Source organism: Zerene cesonia, chromosome 12 (assembly GCF_012273895.1).
Source record: "Zerene cesonia ecotype Mississippi chromosome 12, Zerene_cesonia_1.1, whole genome shotgun sequence".
NCBI classification, from domain to species: Eukaryota; Metazoa; Arthropoda; class Insecta; order Lepidoptera; family Pieridae; genus Zerene; species Zerene cesonia.
The window spans coordinates 230,837-241,259 of NC_052113.1; the positions used below are offsets into that span (position 1 = coordinate 230,837).

General features: G+C 37.6%; 1 protein-coding gene across 1 annotated transcript in view; it reads left to right on the forward strand.

Moving 5' to 3' along the window:
- Positions 1-10,423, forward strand: part of LOC119830766 (E3 ubiquitin-protein ligase Ubr3) — a 47,925-nt gene that overhangs the window by 10,455 nt on the left and 27,047 nt on the right. The window contains 8 exon segments of the mRNA XM_038353900.1: positions 2,629-2,842; positions 6,196-6,321; positions 7,085-7,217; positions 7,822-7,943; positions 8,470-8,611; positions 9,440-9,848; positions 10,241-10,420; position 10,423. The exon segment at position 10,423 is cut by the window's right edge and continues 121 nt beyond it. Coding sequence (XP_038209828.1) covers positions 2,629-2,842; positions 6,196-6,321; positions 7,085-7,217; positions 7,822-7,943; positions 8,470-8,611; positions 9,440-9,848; positions 10,241-10,420; position 10,423 — 1,327 coding nt within the window.

The following is a 10,423-nucleotide window of genomic DNA, read 5'->3' on the forward strand; positions in this document are numbered from 1 at the left end:
GTAATAAATGTTATTTGCAGTTAACAATTTTCTTTTTTCTTTATTACAATATTTATGGCAAGACTAGGTATATTGATTGAGTATAGTTGAACTTTACTGTTTATTCATAGCAGTGTAACAGTGTAAGTTTTATTAAAAAGCCTAACCGTGGCTGTCATTTTACACTATCTACAATGTTGTACAAACAGATACAGATTGCTGCTGTTGTAGTCTTTTTTTTTAGAATTCAAACAGACAGGTCCTCAGACCACGTGTACGTATCTATATTTTTTGTTTAGGTGCATTTGCATGCGTATCTCGTACGATCTCGCGCATTCGCTGGCCGTGTAAGAGTTTTATATGATGATGTTCTTTAGCATAATATTGGAATGATTTATGTTGAAATTTATTTAAAACAAATTTCTCATAATACGCTAACATTATTACAGGAAAATTTTTGTGTTTTTGTATGTTTTTAACGTTTTCACACAAAAACCACTGGACCGATTTCAAAAATTTTTCCAACAGGTAGCCGAGGCGAACACCTGGTATATATTTCTGTATTTTGACTTTATCATTTTAAGTATTGATATTATGTTATTCTTAAAGTTATTTGATACAATATGTTTAAACCATAGTTCTTTCATACACCTTTTTGTGTAATGATACGCGTCTTTGTTAAATATATTTGACATCAATGGTCATTCTACAATATTCTTTGTTGGGAAAACCCGCGCTGTCAAACGCACATATTATAATAGCAGCATGTATGGCTCGCGAATTCGTAAAACACACGGATTTATGTCTAATCATGATTGTGCACACGACGCCTCGTTTATTTGATATTGTTGGTTCGTTAACGTGTGTTTCGACTGGTGTGCGGGAGTCGATCAATATTGTGAAATTGGTAATCGACAATCGTTATTCATTTTATAAAGCGTGGATGGCCGATAGAAAGAACAATAAATAATTAATACAAATTAGGTTAGTTTAAACAGTATTCATAAAAAGACTACATAAGCAATTTATGCTATATAATTTTGGATTTTTATTAACTTGCTTAGCCCACACAAGATAGTTCTATACATTGTTATGGGGTTTATGCGTATTGTTTCGTCCTAACTTTTGTCTTAACACGGAGGTGCATACGCGATAATCAACTATAAAGAAGCGGTCAATTAGTCATCGGTGGGGAAAAACACGGTGTATTCTCGGAACGTGTTCCCTCGTAGGGGAGGGAGGCACGTGGTCATCAGCTGTTGGGGGTCAACGCACGGGCTCGCGGAAAACTGGCCGAGTCAACGCTCCGGCCGCCGCCGCAGGCCGGTTACCGAAATACCGCGACATGTCTGTCTGTATGTTGCAAACCTGAACAACAAAGTAGTTAACGTATTGCATATCGAAATCATCATGATATCTTCGGCCGATCGGTGTATTCGTGTTAATTGAATACAAGGTTGTTATTGTGAAAGTCAAACAAAAAACAACTTGTACTTATATAGTAGGGCTTTAAAAGGTTCGTTTAGAAATTTTGCTCATTGTAATGAGTAAACAATGTTTTTGTATTTTTGTATTTGTTTTTATTAACGTTTTCAGCGATAAAGTAATAGAGTAAAGTTACTCGGTGAATCATTGACATAAACAGTGGGATTCGTTTCTCTATAACAGTCGACTACCTGGCGACGAGATAATTTGACTGCTATTGGATGGTGTTTTAAACCGACTTCAAATCAATAAGACTGTATTTTTTTTGTGTTTGTTAAGTACCTCATAACTTTTCACTGGGTGCATTTTTATGATTCTTTTTTTTTTGGAAATTGGTGCCTCCTCGTGTATTATTACTATTTAAATTGGGTCTTGTTTAATGAAAAAATATGTTCGAGATAAAATATGTACATAATTATTATTATTATGGTATTTACGTTAGGTTTACTACTGTTTTTTTATGATACATATTGGGCTCACTTTTGTTTAGTTTTATTTATGTGCTTACAACATAAACAAACTAACTTTTTATTAATTTATTTTATTTTTTTCAAATGAAACGGAGCGTGTATCGACCAGGTACATCATAAGATATAAGCAAACATTTCTCGGTTCAGTACACACCAGCGGAACGTCACAATTCAACTGCTTGGATTAATCGTTCAGGAAATGCGCACATCAGAAGGCTCTTATGCAGCTTAGTAGATCGTATAGTTAATCGTTTCTATAATTACTTACGCAATTTTATTATTTTGATACGTTTTAAATTATTTCATGGCAGTGTTATAATTTAGTTAATGTTTAAATAGATCGCTGACAATGAATTATAGCAGGGAGGCTGACCAATTGCCCGATTTATATATTTTTTAAATAATTTCGCTTAAATTATTTCACAAACCGCTGTGCTACCTAACCGTTTCTCTTTATATATATTCGTGCAAATTTCAGCTAAATGGATTTGGATGGAATGCAATTAATTTATTATGTAATAATATAGTGATTAGGTTCCATTTAGACGAGTGGACACTTACTTACTGTAGGAATGATGACGTATTATTCAAATACATGTAATCAATTTTTTTTTTATTTTAAAATGTATATATTGTATATGTATCGTACTTGTTTAAAATGGAGCAGATCTTAAGAGGTAATTCGGTGTTTCAGTGCGCAGCTACGACAAGCACGACAAATGCGGGCTGGTGTGGATACCGCGCGTGGTCGCGTACCGGTGCCGCACGTGCGGCATCTCGCCGTGCATGTCCATCTGCCGCGAGTGCTTCCACCGCGGCGACCACTCCACGCACGACTTCAACATGTTCCTGTCGCAGGCGGGCGGCGCGTGCGACTGCGGCGACAAGTCGGTCATGAAGGAGGACGGGTGAGCTTTTCGTACAATTTTAGAAGTTACTTGAGTGATTAGGGATCTTAAACACTTGGTCATTCAGAAAATGTACATGATTGTCTTAATCTAACTCAATGAGATCGTTTCTGGTTACGACGTTATAGTGAAACTATATAATACTTTAGTGTTTTTAGAAAGCTCTTTTGCGTTTGTGCGTGATTAGGTTATATTGTAAGATCTAAGATTTATAAATGCTCTAGTATATATCGATGAAAATGCTAGTATTAATGGCTAGCCAAAGGACTTGGCTCGCGCTACAAAAGTAGTTAAATCATCACAACTGAACGGCAGTAGTGGAAGTCGAACGCGTGGGCGGGATGCCGTCACCCGACAGTAGCCCTGCGGCAAACGGGCGGAGGCCCACGCCAGACTAGCGTAGGGATTGTATTGTAAATATAGCATTTACGAGCGGGTTCGTGTCCGGTGTATATGCAAAACTGTATTTTATGAGACGGATTTTAATTTATACTTAATCTCACTTTGGAGGATGAGTTGTGCGACATGCATTTTGATGCGATATCTAAATGAACAAGTCAGTATACTTAAGATAATCGTAGCAGTAAATAAATAATTACACATTACTCAGGAACACAATAGGAAATATAGAGCTGTTGTTATAAGCTTGTTGCATTGGTTCGCGATTCTTACTTTTTATGTTAAAAATATTGCTAAACTAGCTGCGCCTCGTGGTTTATACCCGCGTAAGTCCGTATTTTGTTGGAATATCGGAATAAAAAGTTGTCTATATGTTATTCCAGTTGTCCAGCTATCTACGTACCAAATTTCATTGCAATCAGTTCAGTAGTTTTTGCGTGAAACAGCAACAAACACACACGCGTCCTTACAAACTCTCGCATTTATAATATTAGTAGGATAGTAGGATAGGATTAGTTTTATCTTATCCCATCAATGCCAGCAAGATCATGAATTCTTCTTTTTATAATTATATCTTCTGATTATGATAGTTGGAGCACCATCGCATTTATTATTAGAGTATACCTATTAAAATATATGTTATATGAGTTTTTATGATTAGGTTTTTATGTTTATGATACCTAAGCGGCGTCAATTTCCATGTATTCATTTATAATTATTATCTTCAGTAATTATCGATGTAGGTAATAAAAGTGTATTTTTAGCCAAGATACACTCACTGTAAAACACGTTACGGACGTTATTGTCATCGGCTATCTCGCTATGAGCTTAATGTATGAGAAACTTCGATATAAGCTTATCTAACGATCTTTTAATGCCGCATGGGATATGAGCCTCTATTAAATATATCACATTTTCTCCTCGATGTCTGATGATATTAGATATTGTTTTGCAAGTTCGTATTTTTATGGGTGTAATAAACACTTACTTTATTGATAAGTAAATAAGTAGATTACAGAATATTATTTGATAATAATGGCTGAGAACATTATCAGAAATCACAATAAAAAATCGGTACCGAAAAATTTCGCCAGTAGACTACAAAACGCAAGAGATTGTCAATTTTTATGAACCCAAATATCTACTCTAATAATACCTATATTTCATTTTGTACAATCTGGTATAGTTGGTCACTATGGCTTATGCTGTAGGTACACAAAATTTGCAAGATAAAGCGTGATCCAAGAATTTTATACGTATGTTATAGGTACCTATATAATATATGGCCATTCGCGGTCACCCACTAAACAAACCTACCTGGCCTTTTCCGGCTAACCTCACAGCATCATCAAGGCAGGGTTCGTGAGAGAAATTAGCTATCCAATTCTTTTATTAGGATTCGTATGATACTTAGAAGCCGAAAAATTCTGAGTCAATGCTTTACACGACCGCATATCGTGTGTTTACAGTAAGAGTCCATCTTTGCCTAGTTAGCATTGCGTATCGCGTCAATATCAATGCCATATCATCATCAATTATCATAATTTATACCATTATCAATTTGTATTCAAGATATAATCATTATATCATAACAATAAACTGTTCAAAAGTAACTACTGGTTTAATAGTATGTCTCATACAAGAGTATCAGGGTAATACAATCAGCAACCCATTCAATATGTGCACTTTGGTTTCTTATTCAATACAACATAATATAAACATATTAGAATCATTTTATGAATTCTCATTTCGCCGTCACAATTTTTGAGTTCAGTTTTATTATATACACCATATACATTAGCACAGTGTCAAGTCACTCGCAGACAGCGAAAATACAATAGGCCCGTAACTATCACCTTCACCTTTGCCTCCAGCTTTGTCTAAATGAATAACTACGCTCTCAACACTACACCTTTTGGCAATGTGACAGAATTGAGATTACATACATACTGCCATACTGCAATCTGCCAATGCCAAATTTTATTATTATGAATGAAGATAAAGGTGAAAACAAATTGAAGCTATTTTTGATTTATCGTGTTCGTTTAGGCCCGGCCTCGTACCCGTGGGTACAATTAGATATGTAATAATTTGTATTGGTCAAAATATATATTTTGAATATTCTTGTTGCTGTAGTTGTAAATAGCCGATAGAAATAGACTGACGGACAGATCTCGCTCGTTACTAGTTATTTCCATTATAATGTGACAAATATTGGATGCTTTAGTTAGATTAAATCAATAGGAAATTAAATTATGTTCATTTTATGCTTCAAAGGACGTTCTAGCTTCCGTAATGCTTTGTAAGTCGCCCTTAAGAAAGAAATAAATAAATAAGTAATATCTGGCAAAAAGTTACTTTAATTCCATATTCCATCTCAATCAATTCGTTCAGTAGTTCCGTTTAGTATTCTACCATATTTAGCAGTCCGTATTCGCTGTGACAAATGTGTCCCTACGCAAGTGCGAAGCGAACTCTGCGGGTGATTAATGTTAGCCATAAGCCCACGTGTTCAGATGTCTACCAGGAGTTATTGTGAACTGACCTACGCGCACATTTATTATGATGACATACAATTACGCTGTGAGAATATATTTGAGCAATAGATTTTTTTATGGTGTACAACAGCTGATCGTAATTGTTTCGTTTTACTTTTAAAATTGCGACTCAGATCGTTGTCTCGTATAATAGTGTTGAAGGTACAAATCATGTATGACGTACCCTTGTATACGATTAGAGTTTACACACAAAGGTTAGACGTGCTTGAATTTTTGGTGTAAAAAATTCGAAATTCAGGCAAATTAAGTGAAGATTTCAAGGTATATTTTTCCGAATGAATTCTGTCAAAAATCTTGAAAAATACCAGGTCAACCTGTTTATTCCACGAATATCTGTGAGACTGGTTTTTACTATAATGATGATTTGTCTATTGACGATTTCGTTTCTATTTGCAGTTTCTGCAGTAACCACGGCAACAAATGCCCGCGGCCGGGCACCGCGCCCGCGGAGCTCATGTGCGTCGCGGAGGCCATGATGCCGAGGCTGATTCTACGGCTTCTGCAGCACTTCAGAGAAAACAGGTGCTTAGACATGTTTTGCTCGAATTTTATACGTAAATATTTTACAACCGTGGTGTTTTTAAGAAAAGGATTGTTAAACCAAGAAGCTAATTCTGCAATTTAGTAAAATAACACACCAATACTATTCAATTGACGTTCATTATAACACAACTATCATTATTACAAAATATACAAATGCTACAAATCGTAGTCATAATAGAGAGAGAGAGTACATGGAGAGAGCCGGAGGTACGTTTCCTTTTCCTTACCCTTTCTAGTCTATTCCTTCCTTCTAGTCGTAATCCTTGCCTTACCCCTTTCCCTTTAAAAGCGGACAGCGCATACGCAGAGGCACCTCTGTGAATATTCATGAGTGGTGGTGATCGCTTACCATCAGGCGAACCACCGAAAAAAAAAATGGTTGCCTGTAAAGTCGGTTTTACGGGCGAAGATTTTACGTGACAACGTCTTTTTCTCGGTAGAATATTTATTGATATGAATATTATTAAATTGCACAATAGGAACAAGGAATTGAATGAAAATAAGAATTGCACAAATTTTAACTATAGAAAAATTTTGTTTACTAAAAAGACAGAGACAGAGACACAAGCACGCGCCGATTCAATGCGCCTAATTCTCTAGTGCTGCGCGCGCGGCGGACCAATCATAGTTCGGTGACTCATCGTAACGTTACCGGGCGTTACACTTTTTCATGAGTGACTCCGAGCCGCAACCTAATTTAAGACGTTGTCACGTCAAAAAAATAATGATATAACTGTTGCAGCGACGGCGGCAGCTCGGACAACTACCGCGTGGCGGTGCAGGAGTGCGAGGGCTACGTGCAGATGCTGATGGAGTTCAACAACATGGGTGACCTCATGCGCGGCGCCATGACCAAGGCGCTCATCAACCCCCAGGTGCCCCCTACACGCACTACACGCACTGCACACAATCATAACTATGTCATTCTAATATAAAAAATAGCAAACAATATGTGAGCAAAGTGAAAATGAATTATCATTTGTACCCTATTAAGGATATTACAAAATAAATTATTTTATGTTTCTTGTTGAATAGACTCATAAACTCAAACATTTATTCAATTTTACATTTTAATTTTACACGGGCAATATGTATACATTATAACGGTTCCAAATATGTAGTTGTCCTATAATCAAATATAATCTATAATTTAGAATTAGTTTTATGAAGAAGAGAACGCACAACATATTATATGTAAGATATTTAAGTTCAATTCAAAGTGAAATAACGATGCTGCAATGGCTGTATGTCATTGGTAGATTTTAGATTTTTCTAATTTAATCAATATGTTTAATTAAGTATTTTCACTCTATTACTGTTACATTAATTTAGCTCAATAATCTCCCCTATTTATTAATGTTCAATCGCCTTTTTTTTTTCAAAATGACACCAACCTAAATCAAATGACTAACGCATTTCATGTATGCTTGTATATAATAACGATGGAATAGCATCATTGACCGTAGCTCGTGTACACAGATGTACCGCAACCTGGTGGAGGGCCCGTTCCCGGACACGGAGTACGGGCGCTACATGGCGGACTCCAACCGCATGTACGAGAAGGCCATCGAGAGCTTCCCCGCGCCCGAGCCGCCCGACGAGTGAGCACACGCATACGTACACACACATACGCACGGACACACACACACACACACGCGCGCGCGCACACAAACACACACAAAAATGAAATAAAATTATATGAGAAAATATATATATATCTATCATGAGGCGGCGTGGCGGTGTCATTAAACCTGACTACTCGGCCAGCTGCGAGCCTACTACCGCAATCGAATTTACTCAAAATCATAACATGTGTGAAACATAAATCATACAGTTTAATTAGGCAATTTGAGCTTTCGATTTCGCAATTGATAAATATAGAATTATGACAATCAAATAATATTCAATTTATAAACCTTGCTCTTTCTGTGATATAGTTTGAAATAAGAAAATACAAAAAATCATCCTTTATAACACTTGATCGCTTTTTCTAACATTAGTACTGACTTAATATCAATAATAGTTTGCAATGATCTTCATGATGTCCACTTGGCCTATTGTCATTGCCACATCGTCTATTGGGCTATTGATGCTATTGTATGGTTTAACGTTATCCAATGTTCGTAGATATCGCCACCTACCAGCGCTATCGCCTCGACTGCAGCACAAGACGTTGCTGGACGAGTTTATATTTTGGACGTTCAAGTACGAGTTCCCGCAGAATGTGGTCTGCTTGCTGTTGAACATGCTGCCCGACCAGGACTATAAGGTAAGGTCGATCCGTATATAAAATGTTATATTATTGGCTTGAGCGACACCGCTGATTAAAAAACACAATTGGGTTTCTCTGTAATCAAAGAGTTTATTGTTTCAATTTACAAGAATGTTTCACATAGATTAAACGTTAAGTAACAAAATGGTATTTACCTGTAATCAAAGAAACGGCATTTAATGCTATTAATACAGTATCGCTTCCCAAATCACATTTAGTATTTAATAAATTGTTGCATTCATTCACGGCATTAATTATTTGCACCTGACAGTTCAATCTTCTGACAGATGCTTCACAGATTATATAAACAAAGGACTACTAGATCTACTATAGCTGGCGCTGTGTGCCAGTACTTAAATTGAAGAAAATTATAATTTTCTTTACACATATATAATGTATTGTTTTATAATCAATGTTTACTTTCCTTTTGTTTTGTATTACTAAATATGATAAGGTTTGCAGTGAAGAAATTATGTTACTGAATTACAATTTGTCCTAAAGACTAAAAAATATTCTTTTTATGTTAGAAAAAAGAAAATTGTCTTACTCTACTTAGGTACAGAGCATACGTACGGAAATTATTTAATTCTGGCGATCCTAATCAGACATTTGTGAAATTATTGTATTGATAAATGTAGAATGTTTGTTTTCGGTTTGTCTGTTTATAGAGGGTCTTAATCGAGTTTAAATTAGTCAGTCTGTTACATACGAACATCCAGGTGAAGCCGATGAAAGTGTATTAAGTACAGTTTAGTGATTGATTTGAATACGTAAAGTGTGCAGCGACGTGTGGCTAATCTGTTATGTATGTGCGTGCGCGCGCAGGAGCACCTGACGCGCACGTTCGTGCTGCACTACGCGCGCATCCCGCTGGTGCTGGAGAGCTCGGCCGACCCCGACACGCTGTCCAACCGCGTGGTGCACATGTCCGTGCAGCTGTTCAGCAACGAGGCGCTGGCGCTGCGCTGCGTGCAGCAGCTGCACCTGCTGCACGTCATGGTGCTCTCGCTGCGGCTCATGATGGGCAAGATCCTCGTGCAGAACACGCTGCACGAGCCGGCCACCAACTTCCACTACGTCATCGACTGCACCAAGCGCGTCATGAAGGAGCACTGCTACTGGCCGCTCGTCTCCGACTTCAACAACGTGCTGTCGCACCGCAGCGTGGCGCTGCTCTTCCTGCAGGACGACGCGCTCGTCAACATGTGGTTCGAGTTCCTCTCCATGCTGCAAGGTGCGCCTTTCTTTTGTCCACTGTTTCATCATTTGATTCTTTTCATATTTTTAAATTTAATTTTCAAACTAGATTGAGTTTGATTTAAAATTGTGAAAAACTTTAATCTGATCACTGTAATAATAACAAGAAAAAAAATTGTATCCGTTTTAATATTTACGAGTTACGAGAGATACGGCAGAGTACAATATAGTATATACCTTCATATGTATTATTTTCGTTTCCGAGAAAGGGAAAGAAGACTCCCCACTCGAAAATTGAAATATCTATAACTTTGTATGCCGTGGTTGGATTTTTTTTTTAAATTTTCTGGAAGATGATATTATTTATAACTTAGTTTGGTTTCGATTGGCCATTATCGTGCACGAAATGAACATATGAGGCGTGCGCAGGCATGAACGTGAACGTGCGCGAGACGGGCGGGCACATCGAGTTCGAGCCGTCGTCGTACTACGCGGCGTTCTCGTGCGAGCTGGAGGCGGCCGCCTACCCCATGTGGAGCGTGCTGTCGCACCTGGGCGCGCCCGAGCACGCGCCGCTCGCGCGCCGCATCGTGCGCGCCGCGCTCGCCTACC